Source organism: Thunnus maccoyii, chromosome 13 (assembly GCF_910596095.1).
Source record: "Thunnus maccoyii chromosome 13, fThuMac1.1, whole genome shotgun sequence".
Lineage (NCBI taxonomy): Eukaryota > Metazoa > Chordata > Actinopteri > Scombriformes > Scombridae > Thunnus > Thunnus maccoyii.
This window is the reverse complement of record NC_056545.1, coordinates 18,971,362-18,991,028: the sequence shown is the minus strand read 5'-3', so window position 1 is coordinate 18,991,028 and position 19,667 is coordinate 18,971,362. Positions and strand designations below refer to the sequence as shown.

The 19,667-nt window shown below is 40.7% G+C and overlaps 2 protein-coding genes across 2 annotated transcripts; both read right to left on the bottom strand.

The window, feature by feature from the left end:
- Window positions 1–581: 581 nt before the first annotated feature.
- On the bottom strand, window positions 582–5,858 carry pigs (phosphatidylinositol glycan anchor biosynthesis, class S). The gene is made up of 12 exons (XM_042431146.1): window positions 5,647–5,858; window positions 4,420–4,559; window positions 4,203–4,314; window positions 4,024–4,113; window positions 3,838–3,929; window positions 3,410–3,650; window positions 3,180–3,322; window positions 2,973–3,087; window positions 2,711–2,856; window positions 2,439–2,539; window positions 2,148–2,358; window positions 582–1,610 (listed from the first exon to the last, which is right to left on the bottom strand). Exons 1-12 carry the CDS (start codon window positions 5,663–5,665, stop codon window positions 1,332–1,334), a joined length of 1,689 nt encoding a protein of 562 aa, XP_042287080.1. The 5' UTR covers window positions 5,666–5,858; the 3' UTR covers window positions 582–1,331.
- A 1,591-nt stretch (window positions 5,859–7,449) lies between these two features.
- On the bottom strand, window positions 7,450–18,454 carry aldocb (aldolase C, fructose-bisphosphate, b). Its single transcript, XM_042431687.1, has 9 exons — window positions 18,345–18,454; window positions 12,007–12,123; window positions 11,186–11,397; window positions 9,837–9,891; window positions 9,569–9,729; window positions 9,304–9,387; window positions 9,031–9,205; window positions 8,702–8,901; window positions 7,450–8,598 (listed from the first exon to the last, which is right to left on the bottom strand). Exons 2-9 carry the CDS (start codon window positions 12,116–12,118, stop codon window positions 8,506–8,508), a joined length of 1,092 nt encoding a protein of 363 aa, XP_042287621.1. The 5' UTR covers window positions 12,119–12,123; window positions 18,345–18,454; the 3' UTR covers window positions 7,450–8,505.
- Between the last annotated feature and the right edge of the window lie 1,213 nt (window positions 18,455–19,667).

Below are 19,667 nucleotides of genomic sequence, written 5' to 3'. Positions count from 1 at the left end.
ATGAAGCTTAAGCCGTCCAACTTAGTCAAATCAAGTAGATATCTTTCTTTTTTTTAAATATTGGAAGTGCAGAATATGTGATTGGCAGGACATACAAGGTATGACAAGGTGAGACAAGAAGAGACATATAACAACAAAAACAGAAAGACTTACATATTGAACAGAAGGCCAATAATGGAACACAGACAAAACAAATTATGAGAGACAAAGATAAATAAAAATAAAATAAAGTAATTAAGGCAAAAATAAAACAAACAAAAAACAAGACAAAAAAGTAATAATTAAAGTAAAATATGATCATCAGAAATTGCATATGTAACAAATGTACAGTAATAATAATAATATATTTTGCATCTCAAATACAATTTATATTGAAAGTAGATATTTTTCAACATTAGTCCTTTTAGTGCCAAAGTCCCTCTTTTTGTTACTATTCTTCCACCGCAGCTCAAAAGGGAAACACAAAGAGGGACTGTGACGTTAAAAGGACTGTAAAGGTTGCAGATATCTACTTGATATGACTAACTCAGACTGCTGAAGCCTAATATAAGCTTCAGATAAACCTTTAAATGCATTTTTGCTCAAAATGACAAAACAATTTTAAAACTGGGGAAACTCCTCCTGTTGATGAGGATCCTGTGATATGATAGAGAGCTCCAGAACAGTTGGACCATGGGTGAGATTGTTTTGTTATAGTGCGACATTGATGACGCACTGGGATCAGATTGCTCGTACCACATTCAGGATCACTCAGTGACCCAGATGAGAACTGTGACATGTCACAAGCAACACAAATGCATCCTGACTGAATAAAAAAAACAGTCAGTGCTTTAGTTTGTCTAGCATGACAAACTACTCACTGAATTGCTTAACGCTCTATAAAAAGCTAGGAAGTGGACTTTTTGTTGATATTATTTTCCCAAATTTCTGATATTTATATAAAATCTGGTGTTCTTATTTTATAGTAAGAGGACCGTCAAAAAAATCCCAAAAAACCAGCTAGCACACGAGCTATGAGTTTGTTTCTTTATTTGTCAATAACTTAGAAAGTGGAATTCAAATATAAAACATATTTATAACAATCAAAGCTTTAAACTGTACAGTGTTAGACAGTCACAGCAGTCATTCCTTAAAATCTTGCAATAAACACAATTCCTCACATGAAACAATAAACATGATACTCGACCGATTTGTGAAACCCTCGGCTCAATGCTGCAAACGAACCTTTCTTCATGCCTACGTTTGTACCTAAATGTCAAGGCCACTGACATAACAGTTTGTTCATAACATAATTTGTGTTCTGACCTCATATTCGTCACATCTTGTGTTTCTCAGTCCTTCTTGGCCTGCTTTTCTCTGCGTTTCTGTCTAGCCTCAGACACTATTTTGAGCAGTGACAGCAGAATAGGGACACACATGGGCAGGAAGAGGGGTATGTAGATGGCAAACTTCTGGTCATCGGGAAAGTAGAGGAGGTGGAGGAGCGAAGGGTCAAAGAAGGCTCTCTCTGACGCCAAGATGGCCTCCTTACTGTACTGCAGAGCAAAGCCGAGGTTCCCGGCCTCCAACTCAGCCACAGCCAGCTGCAGTGACGTGACGGCACTGGACACCTGAGTGATAACAACAACCACAAGTTAGACACAACTGTTGAAGTGACAAAAACAGAGTAGTATCAATAAAACTTATTGTATTTGAGTATTCAAATATCAGTTTAAAGGCACTGTTTTGTGTACATGATTCCCTTTTTTTTTTTTCATATGATTGTCAAACTACTTCATGGATCAGATACCCTAGAACGGAGCCAAACGTGGCCAGATATGTACATTCACACTTGATTTTTGGATGTAAAATCTGAGTCTGGGTTCGGATTTAATGTTTTATTGCAATATTTCCTAAGAAACTGTATTTGCAGTGACACAAAACCCCTTTGAAGGTAAAGGCAGTTGTACTTTTAATGTCTTAGACAGTATGATCTCAAGATTGTCCCACATCGCAAGCTCAGATTGTGGAGCATAAAGTGGAGCACTCCAGCACATGATTTTATTAAGTACTGACTGCTTTTTACACACACTTACACTCATATATATACACACACAAACAGGCAACACAGAGACCTTCAGATTAATACAGCTGTGTATGCATCTTACCTGTTGGGCAATATTGTCATTGATAACGATGTTGCCTATCTGGTCCAGCAGCTGTGCCAGAGAGGTGATGGTGGTGGTTGCTGTTGCCACGTTTTCCACACTCCGACTCCACATGAGGCGGTCTAGCTCCCAATCAGCCAATCCTGTACTGCCGCACTGTGCCACCAGGAAGCCAGGGGGAGGGGTAGATGACTGTACCCCCAGCAGCAGTCTGACAGGATGTGAAACAGGAAAGTTAACATTTCTGTATCTAAAGGAAAAGCTGTAGTATAACTGTAGAGACACACTTACCGTAGCTGTGCAAGGAAGACTCCCATGACTTTGGCCATATTAATGTTGATGTCAACAGGGAACACAGCCTGTGGTCCATAGAAGCCATCAACGTTATAGACCTATAAAAAACATTTTTTAAAAAAATCAGTACCCAACTCAACAAATTAGAGCGCAAAATCACAGCATAACTGGCACATTATTAATAATATATTAAACATATTCACTTAAAATAAGCTATAACTATTATCAGTATTTAGTATACTGTCATTGTTGCCCTGAGATTATCTCACCATGATTCCACCCCAACGTGGAGAGTGAAACGCATTTGAAGCCACCTCTTGTTTCTTGTGGTCATGGATGTAAAGGGGTGAACGGTGGGCATCTGGGACGTACAGCAGAAAATTCAGCACCGGGTTGGAAGATGCAGCATTAGAGCCTGGAAATCAGATACAAAAAAAAACTGTTTTATATGTATATATGTACATATATATGTATATATACCCTAGAACAAACAATACCATGAATGAAAAACATTCATTCATTTTCTTTTACCCAGTCTAGCTTCCACGGGGTTGATGACATGTGCAAGGCTGTCAGCGTTGAGTGTGTAGGCGTTGCGGCTGCTGTCAAAGCGAGGGTTGACACCGAGCACAGCATAGTGCAAAGTCTGTAAGGAGAATATGTACGTTGACATCCAGTAGCTGAGCATCTTTTCATTGCGATGTGCATCATTCACATTCACACACATGCACACAGTACCTGAGAGTCCATGCTAAAGTTGGCCACAGGAGACAGTTTTGTAAGCAAAGGTTGGATGTAGGTCTGCACAGCACCCTCTATGTCCCAGTGCAGCCGGTGTGACTTTGGGTCTGGGTTCAGCAGACTGAATGTTATCTCATAACCTGAAGAAAAGAAAAGAATAAGGAGAGAACTGAAGGAATAGAAATTAAGTTGGTCATCTTTATGGCTGTGCTGAAACAGGAACCAACCTGGGCTGGATTTAAAGGCTCTCATACTGTCAGCTATGCTCTCTTTGTTGCCGGGGCTGAGACGGACTCTGTCACTGAGGGCAGCGGTGATGTCGGTGTGGCTAAAAGACATCACCTGCAGCACCTGCTTGATCCGAGGCTCCAGGTGAGCCAACAATTGCTCTAGCGTCTTGCCCACTCTCATCTGGGCACCAATACGCAGCAAAGCCGTCCGTCGCTGACCGATATACACGTCGACATCCTGTGAGTCATGAAGATAGAGTTCAGTATTGGGTAAATTTTATAATATTCTACTTATCCAGAGTGAGACAAATAAACATACAACACTTACAAAATGAAAAACAAAGGAAATAAAGAATAGGAATGAGGTAACAATAGCAAAACTGCACTCTTTGAAACTAAATATAGAAAAAAAAAAGAGTTTTAACCTCAGGCAGCAGTGAAGATGAGTCTGGGATCACATACACAACCAAAGAACCACACGGACTCTCACTGAGTGTGTGCAAAGAGAGATCTGCCTCTAAAGCAGGAGAGAAAAAGACAGAAATTACTACCTGTGGACTCACTAAAAAAACATGTTTGCATTTGAATTTGACAGGCGGACAGCATCTCACCTGCAGCAGTGGGCTGGTTCAGGGCGTCCTCCTCCATGATTGTAGCCGTGCGATACCGTGTCTCATACCTGTACCTCAACGCTGTGTCCTCTGGAAACAAAAGTATTTGAGACAAGAATTACTCTGCAGCCTTCACCTCTTGTCATTTTAAAAGGTCACAGACAGCATTAACAAATCACCATCTACTATGTGCTCCTCATCCTGTGTCTGCGTCAGTGGGACCTTCTTCTGCTGTTCTGGCGTCACGGTTCCACGTGCAAACACAACCTCCACATCTGCACTCAACTGTAGCTGTAAAAAAAAAAAAAAAAAAGACAGAAAGAATGAGCAGGACATTTTTAAAAAGGTACAAGCGTATTTCACAGGGAAAAGGACCACATGGAAGCACAAACAAACCTGCAGCTTAGCCAACTCTTGTATCTGACTGACAGGCAACCAGGCGCGGTACGTTTCAGTTGTTCGCCACCACAGAGGAACTCCCACGATGATGACCACCGCTGCTATGGACAGAGCAGCAAGCTGGCCACGTCTACGCTCTGTGAGAAAGACAGAAAGAAAGAAAGAAGAAAAGGAAAAGAAGGCAAAAAATGTCATTGGTTAAGCATGTAACAATGTCAATTTTTATCCACAACAGTCTCTCAGATCATTTTTCAGCTATGACACCTCACTGGACACCTGTGATTAAAGCAATCCAGATTACATCTGTTAATTCCATGAAAGACTGAACAAGGTGCTGGACTTTTAATCACGCCATGGAAAGCAAAGTTGGATGTAAGGAGGCAGTCCTTTGCAAGACAGCAGCAGGGTCACTACAAACTCATGCTGTGCAGTCAAACATTGTTTAAACTTGATTTTAAAATTCTAGTAGAGGTCCAAAATATATCAGACTGGAATTTGGAGAAATGTGAACAAAAGGATATACAGGACATCAATTTGCATCTATAAAAACATGGAGTTTTTAATGTTGCACTCAGGCTAAACATCATGTAGCTTAAAATATGTATAATATTTCCCTGGCAGCATTGAATAAGATGATTTTAACCAGCTGGTTATTTGATTATGACTACATTATTTTAACTTTAACATTAAAACACTGATTGACTAACTTATAAGTTCTGCTACAGTACACAGTAGGTAGCTACAAGAAGTGGTTCAGTTTTAAAAGTAGAAAGAATCCAATATAACTGGAAATATGCTATTTTTCTCTACCTGGAGGGTCTTTATGGATCATTTATGGAGGAACAAATCCTCCTTTACATTTTGGTACTTGGTAGTGGCAAATAATGCTGGTGTTAAAAGTCCAGTTTTTGTATCATACTTGCTGTGTTGTATTGTGCTAAAAAGCCTATTTAAATCTCTCTGACACTGTATGAAGTTGTAATTAATGGTGGAATAATGGTGAAACAGTGGAAGCAGGTATGCTTGCAGTGATGCTGCAGCACTGCTGCTAGCTAATGTTAGCTTCAAAGGGTCATAACATGCAGGAAAACAGCCGCCTCGCGCTGTGGTCGCTAAGCAACTGCTGATCATGTTAAATATCCTCTATCAAACCGTCATTAACTGTAATGCTAACTTAAATAAACTTAAAAAGAAACATGTTTTATAAGCTGTGAATCTACTCACCCACTTCCGTGGTAGCCATTTCTGTCAATGAAGTGAAAAGGTGCGTTTGTTAATACGAGCCGTACAATCAAATGTCACGTGGTCCAGTAGTGCGGGATCCCTGCACTGCAAAAACAGCAACAATTAGGCATGAATCCCGTACACAGTTAAGACTTAACGATATAGAAGCAGACACTGTAGAATAGTTTCACTTGTTTGTCCTCCTTACACCCGAGATTTGAAACGCTGCGATGTACCGTCACCGTCGGCCCACAGCATAAATATATTAAACGCACACAACGCAATGCGAAACATTTGAACAAGTAGCGCCCCTTGCGGTGTCTCCACAAAATCCTAATCACTGATACTTCCAGTGTAAGTCTCAACCAGTAACGTATTTTGATTGATTGATTATTTAAGTGTCCTTCACCTTTCTGGTGCCCAGAACATATGGGGACAGGACAAATCATAATGTACAATTTCAAAAATTCAAAAAGAAAATTTCAGTTTTACATGACAGAATTGTCCTGTTATGATGGATACAGTTTTCTCTGTCTTAGCTGCCAGGCATCTCTTATAAATCTCACCAAAACAAAAATCTCCACATTAAAAAACAACAACTCCACATATCAGCTTCAGACAACCAAAACAAATCAGGATTATTCAAATGGATCTTCTCAAACAAATATTTCCTTAAGTCACTGTACAAAGGGCAGTGGAATACAAGATTAAATTCATAATTGACAACACCAAGATCACAAAAAACATATAAACGTTGCTCTTCAGGGATACCTTTATATCTGCCTACCTTAATTGCCAGCGGTAAAGCACCAGTTCCTAAGTGAGTACACAGAGCCTTCTCTGTAAATTAAATTTTATATATGGTTATGTGTAGTAATCATCTTGAGTGACTAGAAAAGAAACACTTGCTTATTAGTACATTGATATACAAACCAATACTCCTGTTACAGCTTACTTACAATATTCAGTGTTCAAGACTACACTTGAGTTCTATATGTTTTGAGGCATTGTGGTGGTGTTTCTTTGGTCTGCAATATATTTTATAGGTGTTCCCATTTACACACATGAAGGAGCAGGAACACCCTATGCAATGATGATAGCAGAGCCACATTCACGCTTGGAAGTTAAACCCAGTACAACCACAGTCCACCAGCAGCTTCACTGGAGCAGTTGAGAGTAAAAGGTCTTGCTCAAGGGTACCTCAGAAGTGCAAATGAGGGAGGAACAAGCTATGTTTTCCTTAGTCTCTGTATCAAACTGGCAACTTTCTGGTCACACAAGCCCGCTCCTCTAACTTTTCAGCCAGCACTGCAAGATTTAGCCGTCCTGTGTGGCTGCATGTGAGGCATTTCAATGAGTTTGGAGTGATTACAGCAGGTTCCAATCCTCTTAGTTTGGATGGTTGGTTAACTTTTTAATCTACATTTTGATTGCAGATCAAACAGGGACTTTTTACAGTAGTTTTAAGAGTAGGCAAATAATGGCTCTTTCGAACTGTGGTTACCTGTCCACTTATCATTGTATCCATAGCAGTACTGGTTGTAAAGGTGATACTTAGCTACCTGGAAGTACATTGGCTGGTTGAACACAGCTTAGGAAAACATATATGAGGTGCAAAAACAGTAAATGATGTATAAAAATCACAAGAGCTTGGCTTACAACATTATATAATGAGGTACAAGAAGAGTATTGCATGACTATTCAAGTGTCATGAATGCAGTGTACAAATGCATCCAAAGACAAAATATTGGGATGGACACCGTGAGTTCAGGAGTAATAATGTCACACAAAGAGATCTTTTTTTTTTAATTTTTATTTTAGTTTATTTTTCTCCACTATTTGACACACCAAGTGCTTCAAGAACAATATTAACATCACAAACATCACAGTATTCCAACACAGCAGTGACTGATTCCCCTGCCGATAACCCCACGGATTGGTCCACTCAATAGGTACGTCAATAGAAACCATCTCCTCTTCCCGTGGGGCAGGCCAGGGGGAACCAGAGGAAGGGAATGACACACAAGCATCACATAATATCGACACCTTCACACAACTGAATACATTGACTGTGTAATTTAAAGATAATGTTATACTGAGAATAGACACACAAGATGTTTCTCTGATTAGTGGCAATTAGAAGCGTGAGAACAGAAAGATAGGATGAATCATTAGGATGAATCCTGGTGTGCAGTGGTCTAATACACTGTATCTACTGACCTCTGCTGGAGTTACAGCTGTCTGAAAGTACAATATTGAGCACTCAACACCTTTGGACAGTCGCTCAAAAGATCAATGCAATACACTTTCACACTGTCATCTTGTCCCCTTAACGGATGTACTGACGCCACTGATAATCGGTTGGTCCCACTTTCAGGGAGGATGTTAGTATAGCGTTTAAAGCGTGAGCCGACACCGCAAAACACCAAAACACACATGCTGATCTGGAGTGTCTCAAGAGTTATCATGTGGAAGAGAAAGGATCTAGTGTGGAGACAGGTGCAGTTAAGAAGAGGCGTGAATTAAACACTGACTGATTGTTGATTTACTGTTAACATTTTGCAGCCTCTAGAGTTTAGACAGACAGCTAGACATGATATTAAATACTTCCAATTCAATCATAAATTGTCTCAGTGTCTGATTGTTTGATCGGATAGAAAAAAACAAGCCTGTTCCCTTTAGTATAGTAGTTTCACATTGTCTTTAAATACACATTTCTAATAATTTCATTTTAATAACTCTGACAACTCTAAAGTACAGTAGACAGCGCAGGCCTGTGATTGATGGAGGAATGAGGGGGAATAGCAGAGCAGATATAAGACTATAACTAGGCCACAGCTGAATGTGGTCGTTTGATGTTTAGTAGGCGTGATTTGCCACGTAGAGGGATTTTCCTGCAGAGCCTGCGGTACCGGAAGACTCGTACTTGCCGAGTGAAGCCTGACCATTTGCCTGAAGAAGACAGAAAAGACAAAAAAAAAAAAAGATTAACAACACAGCATGGAGGAAGTTTCAGTGTGACAGTGTCTGGTGTCCGCACAGAGTTTTGTCTGACCTCGGCACGTTTGATGAACTCCTCGGTGGCGGCCTTCTCGTTGTTCAGCTCTCCTTTCCATGCGTTCAGGGCAGAGGCCTGCAGGGCGCGGCCATAGGAGAAAGTCAGGGCCCAGGGCTTGGCGAGCGGACAGTTGTTAATGGAATTAAGGTTCACACTGGCCTCCTCTTCGGACTGGCCGCCTGACAAAAATGTCACTCCTGAGAAAAGACAGAAACAAGCACATAAAAACACGTTATCTACCTGCTCAAACTTGGAATTTTGAAGTATATTGGACGAGCTACTCTGTTTCTTATATTTTCTGCACATTTCATACAGCTGTATCTGACCTGTGACTGCAGGAGGCACAGTGCGACGCAGAGCGGTGACAGTAGCCATGGCGATTTCCTCGCTGCTGTACTTGGTGGGGCAGGAGTGTCCGGGTGTGACCATGTTGGGTTTCAGCAGTGTCCCTTCCAGGTACACATGGTGGTCTGACAGAGCCTTGTACACTGCAGCTAGGACCTAGAAGACAGATGTATGTCAGAGCGTCTTTACTGACATGTTGTAAAATATAAGCATCATAAGATAGTGTGTCATATATGTATTCCTCAGTAAATTACCTTCTCAGTGACGTACTGGCAACGCTTCAGGTCATGTTCTCCATCAGGAAGGATCTCAGGCTCCACAATAGGAACAATACCATTCTAGGAGACATTATAAAGTGTAAATTTAAGGTAAACTCTTACATACAGATAAACTCCATGAGTTTGTTTCAGTGCTGAAACTCTGTTGAACTACATTGAGTTTTAGCAGTGAGCTGTGAGTATGATCAGGCATTTAAATTCATTTATGACTTAATGACATGCTCTGTAATCTCACACCAACCTGCTGGCAGATGCTAGCATATCGTGCAAGTACATTAGCGTTCTCAAAGATGGCCAGCTCAGACGGCGTGGTCTCGCTGATCTTCAGCACACAGCGCCACTTGGCAAAGTCTGCACCGTCCTTCTTGTACTGCGCGCAACGCTCGGACAGCCCGTCCAGACCTGCACTCCAGCACACACACACACAGAACCATCCGTTAGAAATACAGTAAGGGTTTTGTGATGTTTGTGAGGTTATGTGGGTTGTGTGTGTTCCTAATGCCTCCTACCCTGAGTGGTGGTCTCTCCATTTGTTCCAGCGAGGGGCACAACACCTTTGTCCACCTGTGAAGACAGAAATAGTTTTAAATTACACTTAAATGTCCTTCAAATTCTTAAGTACACCAATTTTCCACTCACTTACAACTGAAAACAGCTTTCTTGAACACAGTTTGTCCTCACAACCTGATCTGCTATTATAAGTGAGTCTGTGTGTGTCTAAAACTATTGACAACGAGTTTATGTTTTCATACACAGTGCAGGAACATTTCTAGTCTTCCCTGCCAAACAAATGATGACTGTGACTTTGTCTGCTGAACTGAAATACTTGGCTGTAGTATAATATCAACACTGTGGCTGTGGAGGAATTTATCACCAAAGCAAACAGCTACAAAATAAGCTTCACTGTAGCTTTTGAGACTCACAGACTCGAGACAGACTTGTGCTTTATAAGTGAGAAGTTGAGCGTTGCCTCGGCCAACCAGTCAAGTTGCAGTTTACCTCCATGTCTGTCCAGACTTTGGAGGAATTTCATAAAAGGTATTGAGTTTTTTTTTTGGTGAAATGGAAGTTATCACTTTACTGACATGTATGATTCCAATGACTAATTTCCAGTGAGAAACATGCTGTCTTCACTCAGAGACTTTTTTTACAGAGGAGTACAGAGGACTGATAGAGAGCTTCGTCACACGGTGCAGCAATAATCACTTGAAGCTCAATATCAGCAAAACCCATGAGCTTGTGGTGGACTATCAGAGGAACAGGAGGCCCCCTGTCCTGGTTCACCACATCACCACAGTTTCAAGGTTGGCACCAAGATTAGTGTTACCAATTCAATGTCCAACCAAATGTGAATATGGTCACAATCTCCCCTTCTGTTCCCGAGTTATGGTGTTGAATAACGGCCACAGTGAAGTTAAACTTTGACCTTTTGGATATAAAATGTCATCACTTTATTATTTTATCCTATTGTGTGAAACTTTGTCATAATTAGCATATGAATTCTTGAGTTATGGGCAAAAACATGTGACTTTGATCTTCATCCAACAAATTCTAATCAGTTCATCCTTCAGTCTAAGTGGACGTTTGTTCCAAATTTGAAGAAATTCCCTCAATTCCTGAGATATTGCGTTCATGAGAATAGGACGGACGGACAACCCGAGGCATAATAAAAACAATCAATAGATGAAATTAGGAAATGGTTAAAGAGATGTGGGAGAATGGTTGAATTGTAGGAGGAGAATATGAGCATTTTGAAGTGACTGTGAGGCCAGATGAAACCTACTTTTTACTCCAAAAAGAGATTAAAGAGATTTACAAATGACTGAAGTGATTAACTGCTACATTGAGTAATATGTACCTTGATGCCAACAACGATGCCGCGGTCTTTGATGAGCTTAGCGAAGTTAGTGCCATCGTCTGTGTTCTGGTAGAGGGTTTCATGGAAGAAGATGACCCCGCCGATACAGCTGTCGATGCGCTGGTCGGCTGTGAAGAGCAGCTGGCGGTAGCGGCGCCTGTTCTCCTCTGTGTTCTCAACCCCGATGGGGTTCAAGCGTTTGGCCATGCTCCCTGTAGACGACAAACACACACAATTATTCATACTGATAGACTCAGATTAAGAAAGACTCAGTAGAGCAGAACAAAACATCTGTTTAATGCGTGAGAACAAAAAATGCAGTTGAAAATCAGCTCAAACGGATCCTTTTAAAAACATCCAGGATTATTTTGGGTGTAAAAACTGATATTAATACCTGTACCTATTATCTATAAATAAATATGTCTTGATTGGACATTAAAGAGTATAATTCTGTTGAGTGTGAAAGTAAATTCCTTCAGTATTCACATCTGGCTCTATGAATTTTATAAAGAAGGTTTAGAACAAAGTGATCACAATGGTTAATCAAAATACGGATGATGTCATACATAAATTAGGGTGTGTTCAGTACCCCTGAAGCTACCAGGGATAGCTGACTGGTAACAGCAGGCCAGATGTTCACAGATATGCGGCCTTGAACCTTGGTCCTGCAGACTGGTCCTAAAGATCATTTCTTTAATAATGATGTAGGACCTCTACAGTGTAAGGAGCAAACTTTCCAGCAGAAGGACAGCTTTACTTAAATAGGATCATCATCTCTGATATTTATTTATGATTTTGCATTCACACAAACATGCGCATACCGGTGGACTCATCAGCTGCGAGGATGCCCTTTCCTGGAGCTACTATCCTCTGAGCGATTTCCTGCAGCTCCTTCTTCAGCTCAGGAGTCAGTGCGGGATACTGGTGAGTCATGGTGGCTGAAAGAAAGACAGAGAGAGAGAGAGAGAGAGAGAGAGAGAGATGGAGAGGTCACATTATTTCACAGTGCGAACCTGGACGCCTGCCTAGCACTGGCCTCTTTTTCTTTTGTCCCTCTATTGTCTTCAACATGGCTGCCGCTCTACAGCTTTAAGCTCTTCTCAGTGGGGGTAGGAAGGGTGAAATGACATAACTCCTACAAGATGGCACACAATCCTTGTACTCAGTGTTTGTGTGTGTGAGATATAATAAAGGAAAGACTGTGAGCAGAAGATATGACTCCTGGAAGAAGAGCCAGATAGAATTAGCTGTATTTGTCCAGTAAAATAGCACATTGTGTGACTGTCATGTGGAATCCAAAGAAAGCTTCCTCATTGACATTCATACCATCTGAGGCAGAATATGACTGTCTACTCAAAAGGGAAATGTGTCTTTTATAATGTTGTCTGGTTTGAGTCACCCAGGAACCGTTCGGTGGCAGCAGCTATCACGACGTGCTAACATGCACGCACACACTTCAAACCAGATTATTTTGTTCCCTATTTCCTTCTTCACTCTGCCGTAAATAAGCAGTTGCGTAACCTCAACCCATCCAATCCACAGAAGCCAGAGAGGGAGCGATTATGTAACGGCGCTCCTATACACTCTGCTGCAGGACTGGATGCAGCACGGCTCGTTTCCCTCTCCTCAGCAACAGTCTCCCCGCTCTTGTTTTCCACTGTCATTATATCCCTCTCTGTGCAACGCACGTCCGCCTGCCTTTTATTTCTCTGCCTTAATACTTGACTTGGCTCCTTGTTTTCATCTAGCTATCACCTTTCTAGACTACCCACTGCTGTGTTCACTGAGGCACGCTGCTGCTTTCTGACTACAAATGACGCCTACTGGATGCATACTAAATGAGCATACATGAGGTTTGTGAATTTCCCGTTCCACTCACACACACACACACACACACACACATACACACACACACAAAAAAAAAAACCTGCAGCACTCCCACATACGCATAGCGTGCCAGGGAACAAGCTGTGACTTCTCTCTCTGGTGGACTGCACAGGTTGAGAAGCCACTCCCTGAAATACGACGTCACTGGGGTGGCTTTGTTCAACAGCATGGGCACAGCCATGTGCCACTATACAGGATCACGTATAGATGAATCTGTTTGATAGGTGGAAGTTACTCCTTCAATGACAAATACACAGGTGTGCCTCAGTCAGCTATATATGGAGGTGTATGCTGCAGTGAAAGAGCATCTGAGGCTAAATAGTATTGTATTAGCACAGAGATGAATCTTAGTGTCAGGACACTGGGTTGTATAATATAAAGCACACTAAATGTGTCATGATGTAACAAAAAAATGATTATAATTAACGCATAGCTCAACAATAAACTCATAAGACCCGTGAATTCCCAACTGAGGCTGTTTTGTTCTGCTAGGACACTGCCCAACATACCCTGTATCCTCTGTGTTAATCCTCAGCTTAAAGCTATGAGATAACAACCTTTAGAGCGCACACACACACACACACACACACACACAAAGAGGCCTCTCAGTGAAAACTGTGTGCAGTTACCACAACACAAATGTCAAGCAAAGACTCACTGCTGATAGTTTCTACTTACAGGTCAAATTAAACAGGCCAGACCTGCAGGGTACAATACTTGCCCCGAGGGAAACTGTATGCAGACCTCTCCAGTGTATGAGAAGGAGTATTTACACTTGCTGAAGGCCAAGCCAAGGGCAAAGGCACGATGTGTGTGACTTCAGTGTGCCCTGCTCCACTGTTAGCTGGACAAAACTCACACTCAGCAAATACCTGCTATCTTTTGTGAAGCACCTGCGTGCCTCAACAATACATTTTCATTGAGTCTGGTTCCTGTGTGGTTGGCTTTCTGCTGAGAAAACACGATGGAAAGTTACCAAATGTGACTTTTTTCAGTTGAATGTGGAGCTGACGCCGTGACGTCTGGATATATTTCAGATCACATATCTTTTATATCACCTGAAGGCATAAAAAGAGGACTTTGCCAGACAACGCCCTTCAGTGTGTATGTGACGTGCCTCAGATATATGATCAGCCTAGAGTAGGTTTGGTGGCAACACACCGTTTAACACGTACACATATTTAGGAAATACTTTACTGGTTCTACACATTCTGTTGTTTGGTGAGAAGATCAATCCAGTGGATAAATAGTTAAACAAGGTTATATAACTAAAAATTAGCTGACAAGTAAGCAGCCATTAACACATTTCAGTTGTTGTATGGAATTTATTCTCCAAATCCTTGATGGCACACAAAGCAGAATGAGATGTTCTCCAGACAAGAGTGTATTTAGAGAAGGCTGTTGTTAAACCGTCTTTGTCTTTTTCAGCGCGGCCTGCCACATCCAATCCTGTCAGGTCACACTGACTGTCAGGTGTGAACATTGTTTGGAATATAGCTCACAACCCTACTGGATTTCACTAATGTGTGGACGTAAATGTGGCGACAACTTAGATACTGCCAATGTGATTCATGGAACAAGTAACGCAGAAGACTTGTTAGATGTCAGATTTTCCGGTTTCAACAGTTATTCACCAACCCAGGAGACACTGACAGTAGTGTTTCCTATTTTAGTGTCTGCTGCTCATGTGTCTCCAGGAAACACTCTCCCTCAACGGGAATTAAAGGACAAAACAGCATGAAGCTCCAGTTTGGGCTGCAGGGCCTAGCACCACAGATGTGATGGGCTATAAATAAGGAAATCTTTCATGGTTGTTTTCTTAAGTGGGAACGACACAGAAGAACCAGTCAAGTGGAGAGTCTGATGGTTTCTCCCTTAAATGGTAAAGTCTGGTTCACATTCTCCATTGAGTGATTGATTGATTGATTGGTCAAACTGTCATGCACCAAACGGAGCCCAGCCCACGTGGGTTTACAAGATTACAAGATGGGCTTACACTAGATTTAACTTCCTCAAGTAGTCAACAAGGAGAAGTGTGATCATTGCTACACAGGAAACCCATGAAAATGACTTTTTGAAACATTTGAAATCCTGGTGCCCTGAAAATGAAGCTCAACGTAATCACAATTAGCCACTGCAAGCTGGTGACAGCTTTGAAAGGCCTGATGGGAAACCATCTGGCTGATTTTGCCAAAAAAACGGAAGATCAGTAACTGTAAAGATACATTGGTTATATAATATAATGCTAAAATGTATTGACTGATGGAATACACTAACATTAGACTTATTGAGCTTCAGGGAGATCGAACGGTGGCATGCATTTGGCATTTGGCGACTGTTACTACACTGATAATGAGATGAAAGGCTTCAGAAGTGCTTACCACTGACTGGAGTCAAGTTATTTTATTTTGTATTCTTAAGCTACCATTTTACTAATCATATTTATGTGATTCAGTGCACACTTGGTTGGCAGATAAAGTTGAAAGATAAAGATAACTAATGAATGAACTAACTAATGAAATAAACTAAGTCAAAGCTTTGGCTACATCATGGTTTCACATTTTTAAAGAAACATCTATACATATTATAATTATTGTAGAGGCAGGCAGACTAATGTGTTTTTAGGCGTAATAAACAGGTTTTATCACTTGCATTGATCTGCTACAGCTGTCAGATCCTGGATCTGTCTATAACCTGAGTATAGTATTAGGATAATACCATATACAACACAAAAACTTTAAAACCTTTAAACATGAATTTCTAGTAGCTTATTAATTATTTAATTTGTGTTTCCGCTTGCTCAAGGGCACTTCAGCAGGGCGAATGCTAAAATGCTGGTTTGAAGGATGATCTTGCATATCAGTAAAAATGCATCCTGCTGTCAAAATGTCACACTGACATAATCTGAACAAGCAGCCCTCAGATGCTATTATCACACACTACTGCTGGTTATAAGGTTAATCTTCCAGACACGGTCGTACAGAGTGCAGGCATTGAAATGCACTTCATGATAACTCAGATTTTGTTTGGGTGGGGTGGGGAAGGGGATGTCAGTAAAAAAGCAGTTTTGGAATTAGTTATTGTTAACAGGATGATATTTGATCATTTTGTAAGAGACATGGCAGAGAGTCAGCTGAGATTAATATCTAGTTGTCTTTACTGCCTCTCCATCGTGTGTCTCTGTGTGTTTCACTCCAGCCTGTTGCTCAGAGGTCGTCCTCTATGTGACAAACACCACTTCTGCACTGCGACATCAAGATGCAACGGCCAACTCCCTCCTGTGGCGTCATGCAAAGCCACTTAAAACTTGAAAAGACACTGCTGTGTGACCACTGTATGTTAAACAATATCCTGTCATTAATCATCAGTCGAATGCAGCCCATGGACCAGACTTACAGACATGTACTAAAGGGAGGAGGCAAGTAGGCCTAATTCACATTAAAATCTACATTTCTACCACTCAAATTTAATGATATGGTACAACAATTAAAAGGAGGTTTAATTAGATATTAGTTAAGACAAATATTGCTTGTCTGAAGCCCATTTTCAACTCTGCCATCATTCATCTGGTGCTACTATCTATTTGAAACTTTAACCTTGGAAAGAACACAATGATCAGACAGGAAATCACGCCGTGTTCTTCACGCTACAACAGTCAATCAATCGTTCTCTGTGCAAACCGATACTGCAGAGTCTCACTTACCAACCCAGGATGTGAGCAGAAATCACAAATATCATCAACATCAAACTCAAATCTAGTAGACACATCTACATCTATAGCAATCATGCTGCAGCTGGTCTTATTTTGAAGCATTGCTGCAAGCATTAAACTACAAGATGGTTGAAGCTTGCATACTGTACCGCCTAGTATTGAAAAGGCTGTAGGGAGGGAGGGGGTGACTAAACTCACGCTGATTTACATTTTTATTGATAATATTATAGTAATAAGCATGTGAGTGGGGAAAAAGAAAACAGGATCTATTTCTTGTTTTTTCCTTGCCTGTCTCTCTATCACCACCTGGAGGTTTTACCCACCTTTTTTTATTATTATTATTCTCTCTACATCGCAAGCTGTATGAGCTTTAAGGAAGTGAAATGGCTCCTGTGGGGGCAGCACTAGTCAAAAGTATAAAAGCCTGCTCGCTTTGCTGCGTTTTTTGTTACCAGACGGGCTGCTGGCCTTGGCACTGGCGCACGTCTCTGTGTTTGGGCTGTTTCTATCTTCAGGCCTTGATCCAGCTGTGCTAGCGGGAGCACTGTTTCCCATGCAGCTCTCTGACACAGCAGCCTGCGGCAGACGTCGAGACTGCAAGCGTTGCAGTTCAGAGAGAGTGAAAATGTGTAGATTACACGTGGCGACATCTTCCTCTTAAACACCACCGAACTGCAAATATGTTATGCAAGTTCTAGTGATATGCTTATGAGACTTACATGCAGCCTACATTCATATATGTTACTTTTACATATCAAACATCTGTATTATACTCTGGAGCAGCGCAAAGGTGGAATTGTGTCTTTTTTGTCTTAAAAATGACTAAAACAATAAATCAGAATTATTGCTGATTGATTTTCTGTCAATCTGCTCATCAGTTAATGAACAAATCACTTAAGCTTTGAGGTGAAAAGCGATAAATCAAAATGTATGTAATGTACAGTAAGTGTTAGGCTTTCAACATGGAGTCTGATAGTAGAATGACACGTGAAGCTACATAAATGCATTTTGACTCATTACACACTCCTGTTATACTGTGAGCCCGCCTCCCATCACATCATCAGAGGAGGTGTACGTGCTTTGGCACAGATACGCACAGACGGGGCAACACCTCACCCTCTCCTTCATCACTGCCACCGCTGCTAATCACAGTTAAACACAATTTACACACGTAGAAACAAATAAAACAACAAGATGTGTCTATTTAAACTGACAGCAGACGCCTCAACAGCCTCATCTCCACCACTTACATCCTTGAAGGTCATGTCTTTTTTGCGCTCTTCCTGTTGCGTCATTTCGACGTTTCACTCAAATACGCAACTTAAACAAGATATATTTTTTTTAAAGGTAGAAAATTAACATGGTTTACTGTCAAATGAGACGACGTAATACGAGCCACAGGTACTAGAGTTATCTTTAGTATCTGTGTGGAGCAGCATCTCATCCCACATCATCACCCCCCTCAACATCATCATCATTATTATCATCATTATTGTGATCAATAGGGAATGAAAACTGTCTGAAACTCTTCATGTTGATCAGATGAGCGTTGCTTCTTACCTGCTGATGGGAGTCTAAGCGAAGAGTGTGCGGATGGTGCGGGACGGTCTCCTGTCTCACTGCTGCAGCGCAACGTGACCCTTTACAAAAGCCTCGAGCCGGGGGCGGAGCTCTCACCGTTGCGTCATGTGATGGAGTGACGCTGAACGCTCAGGCGCACGCGCTGGACAGCATCACAACGCAGCATGATTCTGCATCTTCTGGAAACTTTTCATGATTGAATTAAAGGAAGTATTTTGAGCCCAGCTTATAAATAGTAAGACATGTGCACATACAGTTAGTATGATCCAAGATTTTTTTTTTTTTTAGGAAATCCAATTTTTATTGCCTACCTTTTCTGTTATATATGTTTTTCTTTCTATTTATTTATTATTATTACTTTGACCCTTTGTCCTGCCACCATGTTGACTGTAAGAACAAACTGAATGTGAAGTCTCGTCCTTTATGTCCTTTAATCTTTATTTCATTATGATGCCCTGTTGTTTTCTGTTAGTGTATTATTGTCACACTTGTTGTACGTCACACTTTCTTTTTAAATAACATGATGGAGAGAAAAAAAGATTCTGTGTCTTTCTCAGTTTTTCACTTAGTTTTTCCATTGCATGTATGTCTGTATTCCAAAATATGTTTTGGACTGATATGCAAGACTTTCTATCTAGAAAAACTGGTCAAGTGGTCATACTTTATGGTAGTAATATTTTAATTTATTTTAAAAAATAACTCAGTGGACAAGAATGTGAGCTTTTTTTAATGCAAATTCCATATAGACCTGCATAAAATGAAATGGACCAATGGAAAACCAAATGTACCTTATGTATAATTGATATAGAGCTCTATTGCAGCTCCCTAGTCAAGCTGCAACATATAAAAGCAACAAAGACCCATTTTTGAAACAATAAGAATCAGAATCATCTTTATCGGCCAAGTATGTTACCATACAAGGAATTTGAAACTGGTTTAGTCGCTCTCATTGTACTTACACAAAAGTAACAACACAACAATCTTAAGAAATATACACAAGGATTGACTACATACAGGTGAAACCGTTTCTGTTAACTGTAAACAGGAAGTGAATAGTGCAAATTGATCTGAAATTAGTCTGTAACCCTTTTAATGTAGTTTTTCCTCCTATGTTTTATTTAGTTTTTATTGAATGTAAAATACATCTCGCACAATCCCTTTACCAATTTTTTTTAATTTATTTTATTTTATTATGTCATAATTGAATTCCCTGGCAATTTGTCTCCTTTTTTTGTTCTTCATACTTGTTTATATGTTACTGTTGTTTGAGTTTGATTGTTTACAATAAAGTTGAGAGGGAGA

Excerpts from the sequence above, each read along its gene's own strand:
- aldocb (XM_042431687.1), bottom strand. The coding sequence starts at position 12,118 with ATGACTCACCAGTATCCCGCACTGACTCCTGAGCTGAAGAAGGAGCTG. Across the intron at positions 11,398-12,006 it reads CGCAGCTGATGAGTCCACCG|GGAGCATGGCCAAACGCTTG; the intron begins GTATGCGCATGT and ends TGTCGTCTACAG. Across the intron at positions 9,206-9,303 it reads GCCAGTACGTCACTGAGAAG|GTCCTAGCTGCAGTGTACAA; the intron begins GTAATTTACTGA and ends TCTGTCTTCTAG.
- pigs (XM_042431146.1), bottom strand. Across the intron at positions 4,114-4,202 it reads TGAGGAGCACATAGTAGATG|AGGACACAGCGTTGAGGTAC; the intron begins GTGATTTGTTAA and ends TTTTGTTTCCAG. Across the intron at positions 3,651-3,837 it reads CATCTTCACTGCTGCCTGAG|GATGTCGACGTGTATATCGG; the intron begins GTTAAAACTCTT and ends CATGACTCACAG.